Source organism: Microtus oregoni, unplaced genomic scaffold (assembly GCF_018167655.1).
Source record: "Microtus oregoni isolate MIOR12 unplaced genomic scaffold, Mior012 000009F_ref0000495, whole genome shotgun sequence".
Classification (NCBI taxonomy): domain Eukaryota; kingdom Metazoa; phylum Chordata; class Mammalia; order Rodentia; family Cricetidae; genus Microtus; species Microtus oregoni.
The window spans coordinates 7,778,063-7,800,380 of NW_024543068.1; the positions used below are offsets into that span (position 1 = coordinate 7,778,063).

Here is a 22,318-nt window from a genome sequence, read left to right on the forward strand (position 1 = left end):
CCTGTCTGCCAGGAGTCTTTATTGCCAAAGCTACTGATAGGTTAATAAAAATGGTAGTCAGAGGAAAGTGTTAACATATCAATCTACAAATTACTTTCTTTCAAGTTTGGAAGCATTTCCTGAAAGCTGTCAAAGGTGATTTCTTTTCCTTTCTCTCCCTTTAAATCACAAAGCAAAATCCCACTGTCTTTTCCCCCACCCCTTCTTAAAAAAAAAAAAAAAGTTGTGGAGTTTTGCTTTTCTGTTCACTGTGCTCCTGGCCAAAGTAAAGCCCTCTTTCTCGATGACGTCAAGATCTTTAGCAAGATTAGGCTTTCCTTTCTCTATTGCAGCAATTAGCCAGGGAATGTATAAAAGGCTTCGGGAGACTCACTGGGCTGCAGAGAGAGGCACTCTGCTACGCAGGCAGAAGATAGCAAAGAGGAAAAGCCAGAGGGAGGGGGCAGAGGACTCAGCCGCTCCTGGAGAACCTGGAGAAAGAACAGACAGAGGCAGGCTGGGAGGAGGAGAAGAGAAAGTATGTTTAAGACGGAGTAAAGACAGACAGACAGAAAGAGAGAAAGAAAAATACAAACAAACCCTACCCTTACAGCAGAGTTAAGAAATTTGGCACTGCAAGAAGTCAGACTGCGTTTAAAGGAACATGAAAAGCTCAAAGAAATTTTACCATCTCTGCGGTCTCATAGGTGCCTGGAAATGAAAGTAGAGCTTCCTGTCTTTAACGGACTCTGACAGGGGTAACTGGATTAGGAACTGGTACGCCAGGGTTTTTTTCTTTTCTTTCTTTCTATTTTTTTTTTAACCATCTTAAATCCTGGAAAAAAATGCATCTCGGAATTGAATGAATTGATGGGCACACTCCAACTGCTGGACTGCAGAGAGCGAACTTAGTCTTGCCATTTCTGCTTCTTTCAAAGAAGAGACAACTTGGGTTTCCTTCTAATTTAGTTTTTCTCCTTCTCCCCCCACCCCCACTCCCAATCTTCCCTCCTGGTCCCCCACCTCCTTTACCACCACCTTCCTTTTCAAAAAGAGGGTGAAGGGGGAAGCACAGCACACAGGGGACAGGCTGCAGAAGCAGAGAAGATGGGACTCCTCAGCGTAGACTTGCTGATCACACTGCAGATTCTGCCAGTCTTTTTCTCCAACTGCCTCTTCCTGGCGCTCTATGACTCGGTCATTCTGCTGAAGCACGTGGCGCTGCTGCTCAGCCGCTCCAAGTCCACTCGCGGAGAGTGGCGGCGCATGTTGACCTCAGAGGGACTACGCTGTGTCTGGAAGAGCTTCCTCCTAGATGCCTACAAACAGGTGAGCTGCACCCACTGGGCTTCTAGGTCAGGAGACTGGAAGGTACGGGGCTGCAGGTCATGGGCAGCCCTATCTGGGGTAACCTGCCCATTTGATGACGTTCAAGGGAGTCTCAATGTCACTTGGGACACCTGTTGCACAGGTTAGATTTGGGAGCGACAGATATTGAGCCATCAGGATTCTGGGTGAGCTCAGCAAGAGTCTTTGACGATGGCTGCTGTCACCTTGCTCTGACTAGGCAGTTTGGGGGCTTGGTGGTGGTGAAATAACTCTGGGTGAAGTTAGGCTTGTTGGAGGCTGGGGGCTGCATTTGTTCTGCTCTCGGCATGAGCTGGGTTTTGCTGCTTTGCTTAATAGGAGGCTGTAGGAGATGTAGTAGAGAGGTCTGGATAATGTTTCCTCTCTGCTGAAATGGTCAGAGTCTGATGATGATGATGATGATGATGATGATGATGATGATGATGATGATGATGACGATGATGGTGATGATGATGATGATGACTCTGATCACACCCTAGCCCCTTCATTTCTTAGGGAGGTAAGAACTAATGGAAGCAAGCCCAGTACAGCCACCTACTTGGTTGGAATGTGTGGATTCCTAGTTATGAAGTGTCAGTTTGCAAGAGAAAGATCAAGGAACTGCCAGAAATCCAAACTTTGTATGTGAAACCAAAGCCACAAATAAGTTACCTAGAAAAGCCTTGATGGGTCTATGGTGTGTTCCAAGATCAGGCTCTGGGCATTAGAACAGCGACCTCCCTTACCCTGGCAAACGTGTGTCTCTGTCAGCATTTGAAACACCAGAGTGGGTGACTGATGTTTTGAAGTGAAAAGTTCTGGTGTTAGATTCTGCTGCTGGGAGATGTTAGGGGAACATTTTCAAATGGTATCAGTCAGGGCAAAGAAGAATACTTTTCTATGGTCCTCCATGCCTTTGCCCCCATCCCTTAGGTTCACAGGACTCCTGAAGTATCCTAGGTTTTATAGGAAGAATGAATGCATTGGAAAGAGATTTCTACAAAAGGAGGAAATGTGTCCCTAGGGGCACTGAGAGAACTTGCCGGAGAAGGGAGCTTGCAATAGTGAAGCCAGATGTTCAACCAAGTGGCATTCTTCAGACAGGTGGAACAGTAGAGAGCATGATGAAAACTCAGAATAGCCGAGGAGGAAGGGAAGGAGCCCCCCCCCCCCTCCCCGAATAAACAGTGGAAAAATCAATCCATGTGCCAGGAAAATAAAAACAAAGCATCCAAGCCGGTGCCGGGGAAGAAAATGCCTTTTGTGAATAGATTGTGTGATTCATGACATTGCTCCTGCAAGTCATCTGAAGAAGGTCCCCTCTTGCTGTGCTGAGGACATGTCAAATGTCAAGCAAATAGGAATGCCCTTATCAGGAAAGGAGTCTCCTGCACTGTAGTTAAAGCCCAGTTTTATCTTATATGTAGAGGTAATAAAAAGGAGGAGCCCAGAGATACTGAGAGATAATTCCATTCCCACAGGGAATGTGACATCTGTATGTATGTTCAGGTGTCAGGAGGTTGGAGGAGTGGGGCATTACAACTGCACATTAAAATGTTATTGATTAGCCAACCCCTTCTTATAGCTATGTATCATGTCTTAGATAATATGGAATGTTAGTGGCTTGATCACAGTATATTAAAAGCTTCACTTTTGAAAGACAAGAAACATCTGCTTAGAAGAATTTAAAAGTGAATTTTTGGAGAATTTTACCCATACACATATGTATAGAATATAAATATTATTTTCATATCAACTTGGATGCTACAAAAGCACCTATAAACATTAATTGAGGTGTTTTCCCATCAATATCAATGATGTGGAAAAAGCAAAAATCAAGCAAATGCCCCTATAATAAACTTCACGGTGTATTTTTTCACTAACGTATAGTGTTCCATTGTGTTGTCATATGTTGTTATTTCTGTTCATGGGAACGGAGAAAGATAAAAGATTTGTTTTTACTGTTGGCATATGGTTTGTGTATTCCTTTTATTTAATTCTTTGTCTCTGGCCACTGATTTGATTAATGACCAAGTTCATGACTTATGTTATTATGCTTGCTTTTAATGATTTGTACAATAGCTTCTATGTGCCAAAGAAACCCCAAGAAAATACAATCTCAGAGAAAAAGCTGGGCTGAGTGTGAGGTAAATGAAAACATTATGAGTCCGACTTGAGCAAAATCCTGTTCTCTTCTGTCTTTAACTATGGCTGGCATCATGGTGGATGTGGTGGCCTCAGAAGCTCATGCAGAACCTCTAAAACAGGTTGAATCATTTTCCAAATGCTGTGTCATCCGTGGCACACTGTCTTTAGGCGTGACTGTTTCCATAGATGCTGGAGGAGGTCCTGTTTGACATTGCATCTTGGGATTTCACAATCTTGACTTGCATTATTTGGCGACTGTCACCCCTGAAGCAGATTTCTCCAGAAGGAGGAGTGTGTCTGCATGGAGTTTCATTTAGACAGGTCATTCATTACTCCCAACTTTCTTGCTTAGTGAATGTCAGCTATTATATTTGTGAAGATATTTAGAGATGCTGTATTTGTTCACACAGGAGGTGACCCAGGCAGGACCTGCAGTGAGGAGAGGGAAGGAGAACAGAATGAAATACTAGTAATAAAAACTGCAGTGAAATTTTAAAAGTGACTTACAGTCAACTTTATAAGGAGCTTATCAAAGATCACACAGGCTTGGTAATGGTCAGGAGGTCTGTGCGTAATTTGGGTTGAAAAGGAAATCTAAAAACTGGTGAAAGGTTTGGAAGAAAGAGCAGATATTTATGATTTAAGTTTCCTTGGTGTCTTTGCTGGTGAACACTGTACCTTTGTGTTGGTGTTCAACAACTTCAAAATGCAGCCAGGAAGCAAGCTGTCCTGCCTTGGAGCCTGGCTCTTCCCTAAATGAAGTGTAAAAGTAAGCAGACAGTATAGACACTCATGGGCAGGCTCATTTCTGCAAGGCTGATGTTGCACTGGCACAGAAAACATACTCATGGGAACATACAATTTTGATTTTTGAAAGGGTCTCTTTAACATTCTCCTCCTTCCCTTTATTCACCTCCAGCCTTTTGACACTGGCTTCTACAGTGAAAAGAGGCTCTTTAGCGAGAGAAACTGTCCTACAAGGACACAAAGCAGGCCACAGCCAGAGCTTGTCTGTCACTTGGATAAAACATAGCGAAATGATAGGGCTTTGAGCTTCATTTTCAAGATACAAATCAAAAAGAGAATAGCCCAAGAAGAGAGCTTAACCCAGAAGATAGAGGAGGTAGGCTGTTCTTCAAGTCTGATTTATTTGGCCCATCTGAATGGGCATGGCTGAAGCCCTGCCTAATAATTGTTTGGCCATGTTTCTGAGGACACTGCTGTAGCCTGGTCATTATGTTGAAGAATTGGAAACTTACTGAGAGTTAATTTCCAGTGCTTTGGATGACAAAAAGTCTGTGTAAATATTCTGGTATGTGCCCGTCCCCCATTTTTGTAATTTGTTTCACAGTTCATCATGAGAGTGTGTGATATGTTACTCAAAAACTGCTTTTAGGCTGTGGGAAAAACAAAACAAAAACAAGGCTGGCAGTATATGCTATGTTTCTAGTTCACTCAAGGAATGGTTCCATATTTCCCTTGGGTCTGCATCTTGCTGCTTTATCCTCTAGTCCCTAAGTTCTCAACCCTGTCCTAAACTGGAACCCATCATCAAGGGAGTCAAATTCTTACATACAGTATGCATTTGTGTTTTTGCTCACGTTTATAAACATATCTGTTATCACCTTTGAACTTGGCCCAGAGATGTCATCAGCAGTAAACTTGCAAATGCCTCACCCACTCCCTTAGTGGGCATTGTGTTCCTGTCCACTGAAATGACTCTCAGAGTGCAGATGAGAGCGATAAAGGTCAGTAGTGACGCTATCACAGTTTACGTGTGTCCCTTCTGATCCTTGCAAAATAGAGACCCTTTGGGAACATCGGAACTTCAAGACCAATTAGTGGAAATGATGCTTCTTGTGTTTGGGCATTAAATACCAGGCAGGGTTCTCTTTAGGCGGCTGATGCTGGCAGGGAAAGAGGTACCGACCTAATTACTCTTCCGCAAGAGCAAAAAAAAAAAAAAAATGCCTTTTGAATGCCTCTTTGGCAAATATGTCTCATTAAGGACAAAAACCAAACACAAACCCTCTAAGAAGCAGAAATTAAGATGATAGGTAACTTGTGGCCAGGAGACTTTCTGTGCCACTGTGGGAAATTAAAACAAAGTTTGGGAGTACCAGGGGATGGTTTGTTTTTGTTGAGCGTCTTTCCTGTAGCCTTAGTGTTATTATGGGACCAACTTTATTTTCTTCATCATTTCGGCTCTGTTTCAGGGAATACTTTGCTCTTGTCTTCCATTGTATGGATGACAATGGGGTTTCTCCCATTCCATCTCAGCAGGATGCAGGATTCTAACAAAAAAAAAAAAACCAAGAAATTCTCTACTGGGAATTTTAATCTAATGTAAATTTAATTTTCATAGTGATTTGGTTTAAAAAAATTTAAAACATTTTTTTAAAGATTAAGTCTATTTTTCAAAAATTTTATCCAACTCATCCCCTATCAGATTTTAGAAAAGATGAGTCAATTTATGACTAGTTTTATAAGGCTTATAAAATTTGACCACTGGTTTGTTCATGCTTGGGTTTACACATCATAAGTGTGACTCCACCCCCTCTGTGTGTGTGTGTACTTATTTTGTTATGCTGGGTCTCAAATCCAGGATTTTATGGAGACTAGTCAATTGCCCCAGCACACTTAATTTTATTAGTACCGTTAATCTTAACCTATGTATTTTCACTAGCCTGTGACCTTCATGAATAAGGTGTTCATACATGACTTCCTAATGTTCCCAGCTTAAGAACATTGAAGAACATTAAAGAAAATTGATCTCATTTCTTTTATTTGCTGATTAGCTGAAATAATTAAGAACAGGTCAATGATATTGGTGTTGACTACAGCAGTCTCTGGTGATAGGGTAGGGTTCCCGTTTCTGAATGTATATGCTTTAGTGTGTTTGTCCATCACCTGACTGTGTTCACTGTATGACAAGGTTGCTATTCAGTGTAGAAGTTTTCTCTGGTTTAGGATTATAACAACCAGAGTTTATTCAATAATTCACTCCCTAAAGCTTTTAAGATGCATATTTTTCAGAGCAACGAAATGCTCAGCACCTCCACCACCAGGGTTGTTAAGAATCTGTTGACTTCCCTAAACTTTAAATTTAAAGTGTATGATGCTTATCCTACATTTTCTAAGGTAATATAAAGACTAAAATTTCTTTGTTTTGCTAAGGGTTGTATGGCAGAACTGTCCATTATCTCTAAGAAATGACACGCTCTTAAACTTTCCAAGGAAATTGACTGCAGGTAACAAGAGATCATCTTTGACCAAAATATCAGATCGGATTGTTCAGTTGAATAGTCAAGAATAACACAACAATAAAAAGGTCTGCTTGGGAGCCAGGGAGACCCAGGCCTGTTTTTCAAGACCACACAGTTGTCCACAGCTCAACAATGGCTCCCACATGCAGATGGATGCTTTCACCCAGAATGAATCCTCTAGTCTGCAGATCAGAGATTATTTGTTCCCATGAAAATTTTCTGATCCAACAAGTAGTCTCTACAACATGCTCATCAGAGCACATCCATGCCTTCTTATCACAGGGCATTGAGGATCAACATTGCACAGACAGTGACTTTCAAAGCAGTCCTGACATCACTGCAGGATGTGACGGGAAGTCAGAAGTCAGGGCAAGCCCCTTTATTTAGGAGCAAGTATCTAGAGACCCCAAGACTTTAAAGCTCAACAATGCCTAAAATGTGTATCTTCCTGTTTAATGTGTTTTTTAGTGTTTCAAAGAGCAGTGTAGAGGTCATCTGGTCAGAGGTGAATTATGGGAATCCTCTATCCAGTTGACTATAAAATAGCCGAGATGATCCATATAAGTAACTTTCTTCATAGTTGTTACTGAATCAAAATATACTTATTTAAATCGTATCTGAAAAGCAAGACTATGATTTTAAAATGTTTTTTGGACCACTACTAGTACCAATTTCAAACCGGTCCTGAAAGTTTCAAGAACGAGAAAGAACTTTGATTCTTTCCCTAAGTGAAAATCCCCTGAGTCTTCTTCATCAGCATACATCTTTGCTCTCCAGCAATTCCCTTTTAAGTAGCTTCAATTAACGGTAGTTTTATATGGGACTATATTTATATGAGAGAGATAAGTCGATCAAGTTGGAAATGTTTTGCAATATTAAGGAAAGTATTTAAAAATCAATTGTACTATTGTAAGCTATCCCTAATGGTATTAGCTTTGATTAAACCATTCTAGAGGGAGATCCAATCATGTTAATTCTGAAGTAAGTAATTGACTCTTATCTGTTGCCTGCTTTTTATTATCAACCTACAGATCCAAAGGCCACTAACTTTCAGTATTCTCTGTTCAATGATTTAAAGCAAGGGCTAAGGCGTTCATAGAATAATTTCAGTCACCATGCCTTGTATCTGAATGCTTATCATTCTGAGGGGTTTGATAATAAATTATATGATGGAAAAGCACAAGGTTTGGGTCTTCCAATATAGAATATTGGGAAATATTTGGGAAAAACCCAAAATATATAGAAAGTCAGAACTCAGCTGAAAGTCATATTGTGGAATAGCACTTTTTCTTGTTAGTTTTTGCTTTTCAGGGGCAGCTCTGAGATTTTAGCCATAACATATATATTGTGAGCAGTACCCACAAGAACCTGTAGATATCACACCATGCATGCTGAGGGGAGCATAAATCTCTTCTCAGAACAATTTGCACTTTTTTAAACATATGATTTCCCAAGAAGAGTGGCAGCATGCCTTATGTGATGGGGTGCTGTCCACAGTGGCATCTCTTACCCTCACAGAGTCATTAATAGAGTTCCCCTCCTTACTTCCTTCTCCTGGACCCACGGAAGGAAAGCAGGCATGATGGTCTAAATTTTCTGGGTGGGAAAGCATGGGCAAGGGCCAGTGGGAGAAATCCTACTCACAAATGGTGGATTATAGATTGTCCAGCTTTGCCCAGAGACAGAACCCACTGGTGTTCTGATTCATTGGTTAATAGTAAAGAACGTACTGCGTGGGTGAAATGACTCACCGGGCTTCCAAGTCTGATGAGATGAGTTTGAACTCAAGGACCCACATGGTGGAAGAACAGGACAGCTCCAACAAGTTGTCCTCTGACCTCCACAAGTGCTCAGAAAGAAAGACATACAGACAGACAGACACACACAGGACAAATAAACAAATAAATGTATTAAATTATTTGAAAAAGGAGAAGAGAGAAAACAAATTAAACCCTAATGTGTGAAAACTCAGGTCTTGCCTGAATCTTTTAGAATTCAGAAAGAGGCAGTTCATTCCAAAAATGAGATAATTTATCTTAAAGTGGGCCATTTACTTTTAACTTTTAAAATGAAGTCAATTAATCACTCATTCTATGATGCTTGTTAGGCACTGACAGGAAAGTGAGAGTAGCAAAGAACACCAGAATCAACTTCATTATGAAGACAGTTCACTCCAGTGTCTTCAGAGATGGGAAGAATTATCTCCAATGAATAGTCAGAATGGAAGACTTTTATACTTTCATATATTTTTCTTGACCATCCTTTGGGTTACCTGACATGACTAGTTTTTACTCAGATCTCTCTCTCTCTCTCTCTCTCTCTCTCTCTCTCTCTCTCTCCCTCCCTCCCTCCCTCCCTCCCCCCCTCATTAGAACCCATTGTATTTAGAGTAAATTGTACTAGTAATGTATTAATACATTAATCCTTTTTTTTTTTCACCATTAGGTTAAATTGGGTGAAGATGCTCCCAATTCCAGCGTGGTGCATGTATCCAATCCTGAAGCAGATAACAATTATGCCTTGAAGAAGACAGCTGATGGGGCAGAATGCCACCTCCTTGACTTTGCCAGTGCAGAGCGCCCACTGGTGGTCAACTTTGGTTCAGCCACCTGACCACCTTTCACTAGGCAACTGCCAGCCTTCCGCCAATTGGTGGAAGAGTTCTCATCAGTGGCCGACTTCCTGTTGGTGTACATTGATGAGGCTCATCCTTCAGATGGTTGGGCAGTGCCTGGGGACTCCTCTCTGTCTTTTGAGGTGAAGAAGCACCGGAACCAAGAGGACCGCTGCGCAGCAGCCCAACAGCTCCTGGAGCGTTTCTCCTTGCCGCCCCAGTGCCAAGTTGTGGCTGACCGCATGGACAATAACGCCAACGTAGCTTACGGGGTAGCGTTTGAACGTGTGTGCATCGTTCAGAGACAGAAAATTGCTTATTTAGGGGGGAAGGGCCCCTTCAACTACAACCTCCAAGAAGTCCGGAGTTGGCTGGAGAAGAATTTCAACAAGAGATGAATTTTAGATTAGCTGGTTAAATGTGTGATTGTAATAGTGTTTATTATTTTTTTTTAAAAAAAAGTATGTAAAAGAAGTTGAGAACTGAATCTACTATTTCAACTGAATCCCATTGCCTCACTGAAAGACAGGGATATACCTGTCAGAAAGCATCAACCTCTGAACATTTCAATACTTCCTTTAGTATACAAATGGCATCGTGCTAAATAGCAGCCCTGTTACCTCCCTTCTGAGTGAACTGATCGAGTTGGAGTGGAAGAAACCCTGATGCGGTTGTGTGTTCATCCTTGCTTGCAACAGAAGTGACTCTGCCCTATGTGTGCATCGGGAGCAGAGGACAACAGTTCCCAGAGTACTTAATGTTAAGGGAGCTATACTACCTATGATCTGATGAACTGTATTGTCTCCATTTGAGACATCAGGAACAAACCCAATTGGAAAGTCCCCCAAATACTTACTTATAATGTGATCTTGAAGCAATGTCATGCCCTTAGGGCTGAGGTTTTAGTTCTAGCTGTGCAATGCCTGTGTTAGTCTCTATAGCCCAGAATTCCCAAGTATATATGTACAAACCAAGAATGGGTCCCCCAATCTGGGGGTGTTAAGATGACATCAGAAATCTGACAGATGGGAAAGTGCTAGGTGAGAGAAAATGAACTTGTCAAACAAAGAAAGAGGGAGCAGAAAGTGGAGAAAATTGCACAGTGTTTTGCCTGAAAGCTGTAGAGAAGGGTGTCATTCAGCCACACCAGCATGGAAGCGTGCACACAGCTGGAAAGAGAAAGGGGCTGGCTAAAAGTAACACAGGGAGGATGCACATGGAAACAAGATTGTAGCAGTACCCTTAGACTGAGAGAGAATGGGAGATGGAAAGATAAAAATAGGTGAATGCTTTTAACATGGAGATAATTACTTTCTAGAATATACCCATTTCAGTGGGTGATACTTGCTAAGGGAAAATCCAGGGAGCTAGGTGCTGCTGAGTTGTTCCTGCCAAATTCCTACAGTTACAATGTTATGCTCCCCTCTGCCCGTAATCTCAGAATCACAGTTTTCTCTCAATGCTGAGTGAAGGGCGTAGGAGCCAGGTACCCTAGCCATTCCGCCCCTGACCCCTCCTAAAGTAGGTAAACTCTAATGAAAATGGGTTTCTTCATTTAAACATGAGAGCAATTTATTCTAATTATTTCTACCCATAGTTTTGAAGGCTTATAGGCTTCTTGGTATCACTGGGATCTGGAAAAATAGAATTTTCACTGACATTTGAATTTGGACTTGGTTTTTTTCTTTAACTAGAGTTAACCCATTAGGTGAAGTTCAGTAACTATGTGCATAACTAGAAATGTATCCATAGATAAAAGGAACACAGCTTTACCCACAAGCAATACCTAAAGATCACAGCCTCCAAAAAAAAATCAGATCAAGAGATATTGTATCATAATTATTTTTTAAACTCAAAGACTTTTAGTTAACAGCATATGTTTATATTTACAGGTCAAATCAATTGGTTTTTATGTCTATCTTTTTCAATAATTAGATCTAAATTTGAACTATATGGGAGAAGATAATTAAAGTTAAAGTCATCTTATTAAAAAGCTGTCCCAAATGAGAAAACTAGGAAGTGGGTGTGCATGAAACAAAAGTATTGTTTTAAAAAATGGTAGCAAGAAATAAGTCAGATCACCAGTCCACATTTGCTTAGACATTAAAGCAGCATTGTGGCTATGTTTGGGCAGCATCTAAGATTGCCAGTGCTTTAAATCCTGTCAGACATGCCCACAAAGAAACAAAGTAAATTTCGAAAACTGCAGTGGCATTGGAAAACACAACTGAAGAGAGGACTTCTTCAGACTTCAAGGCTTATCAGCGATTCCTCGCTGATTTCAGTCTTCAAAATGGTGTTGGGATTGATGTGCCTTCCTGAAGAAGCAGAGTGAAAAGCTGGTTTCAGAACACTCACATCGTCGTCCCTGAATGTTCCCTTTGTTTTTCATGTGCCACAGTGGAACAGAACGTCAGAGAAGTGGGTGGGGGGATGAGTTTTGGCTAAAGCCATGCTAGTTGTCGGGGGAAATGAGTGATGGAAACAAATCACCCGGTTGTGCTGTAATTTTTTTAAGAAAGAGAAGGTTGTATGTGCATACAATTTGTCTTTTGGAGCACAGGCCAGTGGAGGAAGGATGAAGAGGAAGTAAATATACTAAGACATAGTCTGACTGTCAGGGACACAGACATGTTCAGTAGAACATGGCAGAAACACTGGAAGAAAAAAACTGTTGAAGGGCCGAGGAAGAAGGTGGATTGGCAGAGCTCAGGAATCTTACACTGTGTAGAATGGGGTGGTCTCCCAGGTATGATATGCCTGTAATTATGTAACCTATTTATCTCAATGTAAATGTCTATGAGTTCCTATGATGTGCCTTTTACAAAATTAAGAAGTCATTAATCCAGACAAGAAAATTCATGCTCAGCTCTTATGCTCAGTGACAGTATTAGGCTGTCAGCATCCACCTTTCTAATATGCCTTTTATAATGTATATTCCTTCTAAGAGTTATAACTATAATTCTCACAAGGAAATATACATGCATATGCTTACATATTCTCCCAATGATATATATATATATATATATGTATATCATTGATATATCCAAGATATATATCTTGGAGTTATTTTTCCTTAGAACATAAACATTTCCCCCTATAAGATATGTTTACATGGGCATATCAGTTCAGAGTTTTAAACTGAATTGGCCTGACCACTGTTGAGACAATTTCTCAGAACTTACCACAGCATCTGGATTTCTCAAACACTTAGTGTTTGAAAGACATATTAGTCTATCACTTTAGTTTATGGGTTAGCGGGATAATCTGGACAATGACTTTCTTAAATGGGCATGAATAAAGTGTCCGCCCAGCAAATGCAGACATACTTCATACAACAGCAATGAACCTCGGTGGAGGTAGACCGGTCATTGTTCTTGTTCTGTGTTGTCAGAGGGGCAGTCATGTAACTCACATGTTGGCTTTATTCAAGCTCCAGATCTCTCCTCCCGTGTCTTTACCTCGTTCATAGTTTATGTCCCTGGATTTTTGGTACTATCAGCTTCGAAGTGGTCTTATTAATTTAGTTAACTTCTAATCGTCAGCAGATGCTTACTCCCTGATCCCTTTGCTTGACTGTATTTTACTATTTGGGTTTTGATTAAAATTTACAGAACACTGTGAGGTCACAAGTAGGGGTTGACCCCCCAGAAAATACTGGAGGAGAAGGATGGGGATGCTACTTATGATTTTCAGAGAATTCTCAGGTGGATGTAAGCTGTCCTTGGCGTGCCCTGTAGCCTCCATCCACAGCAAGAGAGATTTGCTGATGTCGAGGACTTCTCATTATGTACTTCATAAGAGGATCAACCTGGACATTAGTTCCACCCGACCTCTGACTGATGGTTTGGAAAATAACCTTGGACACTGCAGAGGGGGAAATCAGGCTGATTCTGCCCCATTGCATGATATGAATGCGCAGACTAGCACTTCCGCTCTTTAGAGCACGTCCAGTGTCCTCTCTCTTAGTGGAAATTGGCTGTGAGTCTTTTAATTTTAGGACCTTTCGTTAGGATACAGTCCCCAACTAGAACCCAAGGATATTTAGTTATACTCCAACTTCTATTATTGCCTTAAACGTAGAAGCCAAACCCCACTCTTTCCATGGATTTCCAGAATGGACATAAGAATCACTTGCTGCTTGGAACTGTCCCAAGTCCCCTAGGAAAGGAGGACTCTGAGGCTGTATGAACTAGGAAGCTGCTGGGTGGGAGGAATTAGCTCCCACCTCCCCGAGGGTTTGGCTTGGAAAATTTTGAAATGAAACTTCTTATGCTTGGAGGAAGATTGCTGGATGTCAGTGAATTACTTCAGGATAAGCAAGGAGCAGGCCTCTTCTTCATGCTGTGTGTTCTAGATAACACCAGAAACAAGGTCTCAGACTTGACAGACTCAGCCCTGTTCCAAGATGAGTCTGAACCAACAGAAAGCAAACACATCCTGATATCCAAACAAGACTTTTCATGCAAGCCAAGACTTGCTGCCTGTCTCAGGCAACAGCACCAGGGCTCTGGGGAGTTTATTTAATATTTACTGAGACTTTGGAGATCTAGCAGATGTTTAATGAAGTCACTATTTTGACTCAAACTGCCCTCCCCCATCTATCTGGAGAAAAAAAAATCCAAACAGGTAAACATAAAAATGAAAGAGGCCCACAGAAGGGGATGGGAAATAAAATCCTCTCAAAACTGCTCCAGACCATGCCATGCAGTTTTTAATGTGTCAGGAGTGGGGGTGAGAAGACCTATGTACCCAGTACTTGATAACCAAAGCAATTAAATGATCGTGGGTAGGGAACATTGGCCAGTTTTGTTTAATTGTGTGTCCGTTGTCACCAGACTGTCTCACGAACCCAGATCACCAGACACCCGAAGGGAGACACTGAGATGGGCAGAGCTGACTGGTGTGGAAATGATAACTACTGACGAAAGAGTCACCCGCTCAGTCTGTGGTTGGATGTAGTCACATGAGTCTGCCTCTCCCATCTCCGTCTCCTTGGCAAGGAGAATATTTGGGTCATGATGCAAAGAGTGCTGGGTCAATGCGATGAGAGTGTGTGTGTGTCTATCTCTGCTTCTTGGTTGCAGACAAGAGGAAAGCTTTGGGGATTATCAGTAGAAAGAGTGCTGTTACATCGGTGCTGAGTGGTACGTGTGCTTATCCAACTTGTTCTCATGTTTTAATAAACTTTGAATAAAAGAATAGAGTTACTCTTTGGCTCTATTTGTTTATTTTTAAATAACTTCCTAGACCTTGCTCTGGGCTGAAACACACTCATGGGTGACAAGGAAAAGAGCATCCATCTTTCTAATATGTACTCCTTGGTATTTGTGGGCAAAGCAATGCCAGATTGTTTAATAAATGCCAAAGTCCCAATGAGGAACAGAAGGAGGGTGTAGATGAGCAAGGAAGTCAGGACCAAGAGGGGTGCACCCACCCACGGAGACAGTGGGGCTGATCTATTGGGAGCTCACCAAGGCCAGCTGGACTGTGACTGAAAAAGCATGGGATAAAACCGGACTCTCTGAATATGGCAGACAATGAGGGCTGCTGAGAAGCCAAGGACAGTGGCACTGGGTTTTGATCCTACTTCATGTTCTGGCTTTGTAGGAGCCTAGCCAGTTTGGATGTTCACCTTCCCTGACCAGGATGGAGGGGGGAGGACTTTGGACTTTCCACAGGGCAGGGAACCCTGACTGCTCTTCAGACTTGAGAGGGAGGGGGAGAGGAGTGGGGGGAGGGGGAGAGGAGTGGGGGGACGGGGAGAGGAGTGGAGGGAGGGGGGAAGGAGTGGGAGGCTGGGAGGAGGCGGAAATTTTTTCTCAATAAAAAAAAAAAGAAAAAAAATTCTGTGTGCCAGGGTTTTCAAGGAAATCAAGATGAGTTCAAAATAAACTTTCAGATTTTTCCTTATTTATTAACAAATTGCACACAGGATCCATGAAAGGGAGCCTGAATTCCAGAGACTGTGAAGCAAGCATTTATTTTGTCCGATTTGTAGTCCAGGTTTTCTAAGTGTAAGGAACATTCAAGAAGCTGGTTAAAGCAACACACATGCAGACACACATACACAGGCATACAGACACATACATATGTTATTCGTTATGTGGTCAGCAATGCACTAATAATGTAGCTAAAAGATTAGACCTATGTGTATTACACATGTCCCAGTGTGACAGAGCACAAGAAAATGGGTGTACTGTGGATGCCATGACCAGAAATCATAAGGAATATGCTTGGAATGTAGTTCAACATGTGGCTTTTCTTTCTCCGATTACTTAAACAAAAAGGTGATATTTTCTGAGGCCCTATGGTTTCTCATGATTTTTAACCCATAATTTTATTAATACTTGTAGCATCTTATACTCTGAATTTTAGTGGGTTTTTTTTAAAAAATCATTATTTTACAATTGTTCATTCAGCGTCATTCCTTTGCAGAGCCCCATGCTAGATTCCTATGATATGCCCATAAAGAACAGACTTCTTCAAGAGGCCTATCATGAATTTGTTAAAATTTGCAAGAAACATGCACAAATTGGTTTAAAATTTTTAAAATGGCTCCATTGGCTAGTAACCCAACCTCAGAAAATAGCTGGATCAGAACTGCCTCATATTTTTTTTTGTTTTTCTCTAAAGATATTTATTTATGTGTGTGCATCACTCTGTGTATGCATACTTTCATGCATGAACCTGTGGAGGCGAGAAGAGGGCACTAAGTTGCCTGGTGCTAGAATCATAGGGGCTTTTGAGGCACCTGCTACGGGTGCTGGGAACAGACCCTGGGTTCTCTGGAGGAGCAGTTAGTGCTCTTAAGGAGCCATTTACACGCACACACACACTTTACTTTTTAATAGTTTTTCTTGAGTTTGCAGTGTTCAGTTACAACAATGTCTATCCCACTCAAACAACACCCTACTGTTTCAAGTGGGTTGAACGTCTTAAAACAACAAACTACCTTTGTTTTCTCTTTCCTGTCCCTAGCACTGTCATTTATTCCATGTACATGCATACATAGTCACAAGTATTACTGCTGTCAATTTTTTTTGAGCACTGTTATCTGCTACATAAGAATAAGGAAGCCGGGTTTTTCTTTCAGGTCCGCTGTCAAAGCTCTGTCTGTAGTTTCTGACCTGTGTCATTTCCCTTTTCTCCAACGAATGAATTTCTTTTAATGTTTCGTATGAAGGAGGTCTCCTGACAATACACATTCTCAATTTTTGTTTGAGAATGACTTTATTTCTCCCGCAGTTTTGAAGGACAGTTTCAAAAGGCATGTCTCAGTTTGTCCATAAGCCCTTGTCTCAGAACTGTGATCTTCACAGGTGCTGTCCCAGCTCTTAACACTGCTCACGTAGCACTGACTAACTAGAATTGACTTGATTACTGTGTTTCTCTTTCCTGAGGTCAGCCAGACTCACAACACCCAAGCTGGTCAAGTGTAGTTCACCAGTCTTTCCTGGGGCTTAGATCTCTGGAAACAAGGTTCTGGTGTGCTTCAAAATGGCTCTGTCTTCTGCTTGCAATAGGCTAGAGAAGGATTTTTCTAATTTTCTGAAACCCAGTCTAGTTTCTGGAGTTGAAACTTACAAAGTTGTGAGGTGACACCATGACTGGGTCCTCCTGGAATTTTTCGTACCCATTTCTCACTTAGAGGCTCCTCCAATGCATCAATTGCTATTTGGATATTTCTACCCAGGGAAAGGTTCCTGCAGGTGTTCCCAGCTCTTAATCTTCTACTAACTGAGCTTAACCATCTAAGATGTGATGTATTTACCTTCTTGTTTCCCCAGTCTTGGGGAAGATTTTATCTGGGTCTGTACCCTCTATATGGATTGAAAAGTATTATTGAATTTTCAGTCTGTTCAACTGTTTACACATTAAAATGAAGTAGTGACAGACAAGCTAATAAATTACCCATCATCTTATTCTGGACCTGATATTTCCACCTTCTCTCTGTCTTGGTCAAAGAATTAAAAAGGTGCACACTAAGGCAATAAGAGGGTTCAATTAAAGAAACGGTGCAAGATAGATTGCTAGGGTTCTTGAATATCCATGAACATTGGCTGCTGTTTGGGACTTCTTTTTAAAGGGTTAGAAGGGAGAGAAGTCTATTACTAAGGGACATAGTGTTGGGTAAATCTCCAATTTGATTGACTGACTTAGATTATGAAAGTCTTTTTTCCACTGTGCATGTCCTTTCTCATAAGACATTTGATTTTAATCATATGCATACCAAGCTATGCATAGACATAAATGGAAATAGGTTGTTTAGCCTAAATATTCAAAAGAAGACACACTATGCCTTACTGCCCATGCACCCAAGACCATCCCAACCGAGATCAGTCCATTGCCTCTATTGCTCTCTTCCTGAACAGGTTCTATCATGTTTGAATGGAGACTAACCCCGAAAGAGGTGTTTATTACTAAAGGAGAAAGACTTACTCTGTTATTTAAGTTCTATGTTTGTGTGGCTCAGTGTGGGTGAGGGTCCTGAATTGCTAGGTGCATCACTGAAGGAGGGGTATATATAGAGCCCAAGCTAAATGGAGTGCCAGGCTGCTAAGCTATTCTGGATTTATATGCCTCACATGTGTAACTACAAACTTAGGAAGTCAGACTACAGTGATGGAGAGAGGGTTCAGTGGGTAGATGTGCTTGTTGCACAAACCTGATCAGCTGAGTTCAATTCCAGCAAACTATGGGAGAATGGAAAGAAAGAATCAACTCCACGAAGTTGTCCTATAAACCTCCACACTTTTTTTTTCATTATAATACTTGAAGGTCTTTAATATGATTTAAAAGGTTGTAAATAATAAACCATCATTTCCCTGTTTAATTTTTTTATTCATTTTTATTGAGCTCTACATTTTTCTCTGCTCCCCGCCCTACCTCCACACTTTTATCATGACAGATGTTCCCACACATAAACATCATGCATATATACACAGAGTAATGGATAGAAGTTTTAAGAAAATTATATATTATATATATTGAAAACTTAAGTTATCATATTCAATTCTATCTAGAAGGGGAGTCCAAAAATATACAGAAGTTACATCTAGAAAAGAGAATTTAAAAACATAAAGGAAGGGGCTGGGTGATGACTCAGCTAATAAGTGCTAGGAGCATAGGCATAAGGACCTGAGTTTAGATCTCTACACTTGTGGATAAAACCTCGCATGTAATCTGGATAAGGGAAATATCACGTAGTTCTACTCTTATATAAAGAGTAACATGCCACTAATGACTGACAAGAGAGAAAGAATCAAGCTCTCCCAGGGTTCAGTCTCCTAACTGGTTATCCAAAACCATGTGATCTTTCCTAAAAACACATACATGCAAGCACACAAATAGACCCAGCCAGTTATATTTCCACATGAAACAATTATAAAGAAAACAGAATTTGAGAGGGAGCAAGGGACACAGGAATAGTTTGAGGGAGAAGATGGGGGGGGTACGATGTAAATATAGTACTCATATATAAAATTATCAATAATAATAACAGTAATGATTATGAAACAACCTGGCAGGGTGGCACGTATCTGAACACTAGTCCTGGTGGAAAGTGAAGTTGGAGGCATCCCAGAACCTATTAGCCAAGCGTCTATCCATCAGTGAATGCCATGTTCAGTTGGAAACCCTCAAAAAAGTGAGATGGGACAATAACAGAAGATGACATCTGATGGTGACTTCTATCGCCCATACCTACAAAAATGCATGGACACACAGACATGAATACATATGTACCAGACACACACACACACACACACACACACACACACACACATGAAAGGACCCCTCGGGGTAGTCTTGAGCTGTTATTGCTTGAAACTATAGTTTATGAAAGCATTAACACAGTGCATTGCATTGGGCATTTATAATCTTCTCATAGCTTTGCATGTATGATGATATGGTTTGAGCAAAGTGTTTAATTGCTATGGTGTGAGTTTGCTTAATAACCAAAGGAAATGAAGCTGGAGTAAAAGGCAGGGAATGAACTCTCACCCTAAGACCAGCACAAAAATGTAAAACCTTACAGTCAAGAAAACACAGATGCTGCTATGGTGAGGTTAATATGATGTCCAGAGTGAGCATAGCATCTAGCCTTTGGGAATTCCAGGGGTCTCCTTGCGGGACACAAGTCTGGCTACAGCCAAACAGCTGCAGTTTGCTCTGTGTTGAGCTTGTGGCTTGTTTATGCCTTGCAGCTTAAGTATCACGAGAATCATTTTTCAGTCCTGCAACTGCCTTGGCCTGCATGGCAGTAGCAGAGATTCCAGGTGCATTTTGGTAAACCACAACCATTTTAACTGGTTAAAATCAGAGATTGGAAGTGCTGAGCCTCCCATTCTCATTTCTGGAGAAGGGAATTGTGGCTTGTTTCCTCTACTGTTTTTGCCCTCCACCCTCGCGACACATTTTCCTTGTTTTTCTAAGAAAAAGAAAAACAACAAAACAACTTTAGTGTGTGGGGGACATGGAGTTTGGATGGCATGAAGTAGACTGTATAGGTAATCAGTCATATATTTCAGACAGAAATCTTTTTTTTTTTTTTTTTGTTTTTTGAGACAGGGTTTCTCTGTGGTTTTGGAGCCTGTCCTGGAACTAGCTTTTGTAGACCAGGCTGATCTCAAACTCACAGAGATCCGCCTGCCTCTGCCTCCCAAGTGCTGGGATTAAAGGCGTGTGCCACCACCGCCCGGCTCAGACAAAAATCTTTATTCATAATTTTATACAACATGTGTGGAATTTTAGGCAATTTAGTAATGCATAGAGTTTGTAGACCTAGGTGCTTTTGTTATTCTTTAAGGTCAATAAATAAAGGCTATATTGTGTTATAATGACTGGAATCCCCTAAACTTAATTATTGTCAGTATTTCTTATGAATCAATGACTTTGGCACAATAAACTTCAGGTTTTGTGTACTTTATGGGATTTATCTCTTTGGGTTCTATAAATCAGTGCTTTATTTGGACTTTGAAAAATTCAGTTTGCCCTAGATCTTCTTCTGTTTCCTATGTTTTGGTGCTTATGGCTTCTATGGAAAGAATGGTGGGTAAACATGGCCCAACTTTGTGATTATATCTTTAAGATAGTCATCATTTCTCATTAGAAATAAGACTGTATTGTTACCAGCAATCCATGCTGTTCATGCTAGAGAGTGCATATGTTGGTGACCTTCGAAAATTCAACTAAGGACAAAGGTGGGTTGTACTCAAATGAGTTGGCAGATGACGTTCTAGTGACCAGGTCGAGTAGAGCAGATATGTTAGTGGATGCATCATGCTTATGGGAAGGCATCAAGACATCGTTCAGGGCAAAGGCTATGTCTATTTCTTCATGATTCAGATACACCTAGTCCAGAAACACCCAACATATTCTGGTGCTGGCTTTGAAAAGAGCTGGAAGGATTCCATATAACATGCAATAATCCCTTGAGGGCTGGGTTGTTTTACCGGCTGCTTAGTCACCCTTTGAAAATAGCCCTCTACAGTCACCAGTAATCTCCGTCTAATCTAGATGACTACGAGATCAATTTATTTCAGTACTCATTCTCCATATTTGAATGACATTGCTTGTTACTAACTCCTACAGCTTCTCATCTCACCTCTCTCTTTCCATACAGTCTCTTAAAAATGGACGCGTCTATAGAATTTTTTCTTTGTACTTGTCTTAGTTAGGGTTTCTGTTACTGTGAAGAGACACCATGACCATGGCAACTCTTGCAAAGAAAACATTTTGTTGGTGTGGCTTGCTTACAGTTCAGAGGTTCATTCCATTGTCATCATGGCAGGGAGCATGGTGGGGAGCATGAGGTATGCAGGCATACGTGCTACCTTGGCCAGAAAGCAACAGGAAATGGACTGAGTGTCACAATGAATGAATCTTAGAAGACCTCAAAGCCTAACTCCACAGTGACACATTTTCTTCAATAAGGCCATACCTCCCAATAGTGTCACTCCCCATGAACTTATGGGTACCAGTTTCATTCAAACTACCCCATTACTCCTTTGAAATAAAGAAAATAAGCATTGCTATGTAGGTAATATGAGGCAGGAGAAGAGATAGTGTAATAGAGACTCAGACAAGACAGATATTTGCTAGTATCTGTTATCAAGAGTGGTGAGATAGGAAATCAGAGCAAGGATGGGAGTTATACTGTATGAAGCCTGCTTAAATCCCCAAATGATTGTGTTCCCCATCCAATCTTTGACTGTTCTTATAGAACTATATTATAGACAAAGATAGCCAAAGAAAACTAGATGGGTAAAGCATTTGTGTGCCAGCTGTCTTTTAAGGAGGATCATGCGAACTGCTTTATTGATATTGCCAAACACATCCCATTGGCAAGAAGTTTATCACCCACTGTCTGTTACCTTCTCATTGCTGAGACAAAATACACAGAGAAAAGAATCCTGAAGGAGACAGGGTTTGTTTTCACTTAGCGTTCCAGAGGACTGTAGTCCTTTGTGGTGGTAAAGAGGAGCTGAAGGCAGGAAAAGGGCCATAACAGGAGAAGGATGTTGTCTGGTCACATTGCATCCACACTTGGAAAGCTAAGAGTGAACAGGAAGTGAGGCTGGACCATAAAACCCTAAATCTGCTGCTCAGTAACTCACTTTCTTCCACAAGGCTCCACCTCATAAAGGTGCCACAGTCTTATAAAATAGCTCCACTAGCTGGAAATCCAACACATGAACCTATGAAGGCAGTCACATTGAAACACAGCACCAGACTTGACTGTCATGTAAGGTAGGTTAGAACATGCAGTTTTCATTGTTGATATCTATGCAATTTCATTACTGTGGAAGAGGAAAGCAGCCAGGAATGGTGGTGCATGCCATTATTTCCAGCATTTGGAAGGCAGAGGCAGGGAGATTTCTGAAGTTGAAGCCAGCCTGGTTTAGTTCCAAATCATCAATGCTACATATTGAGATGTTGTCCCTGTCAAAAAAGGAGAAGG

General features: G+C 41.1%; 1 protein-coding gene across 2 annotated transcripts; it reads left to right on the forward strand.

Annotated features, from left to right (window-relative positions):
* Positions 1 to 400: 400 nt before the first annotated feature.
* Dio2 (iodothyronine deiodinase 2) lies at positions 401 to 14,564 on the forward strand. 2 transcript variants are annotated; one of them, XM_041658747.1, is made up of 2 exons: positions 401 to 1,308; positions 9,186 to 14,564. In XM_041658747.1, the coding sequence occupies exons 1-2, from the start codon at positions 1,087 to 1,089 to the stop codon at positions 9,762 to 9,764; spliced, it is 801 nt and encodes a 266-aa protein (XP_041514681.1). In that variant the 5' UTR covers positions 401 to 1,086; the 3' UTR covers positions 9,765 to 14,564. The 2 variants fall into 2 exon arrangements, with proteins under 2 accessions (XP_041514681.1, XP_041514683.1); XM_041658749.1 differs by having other exon boundaries at positions 9,186 to 9,752.
* Positions 14,565 to 22,318: the final 7,754 nt, after the last annotated feature.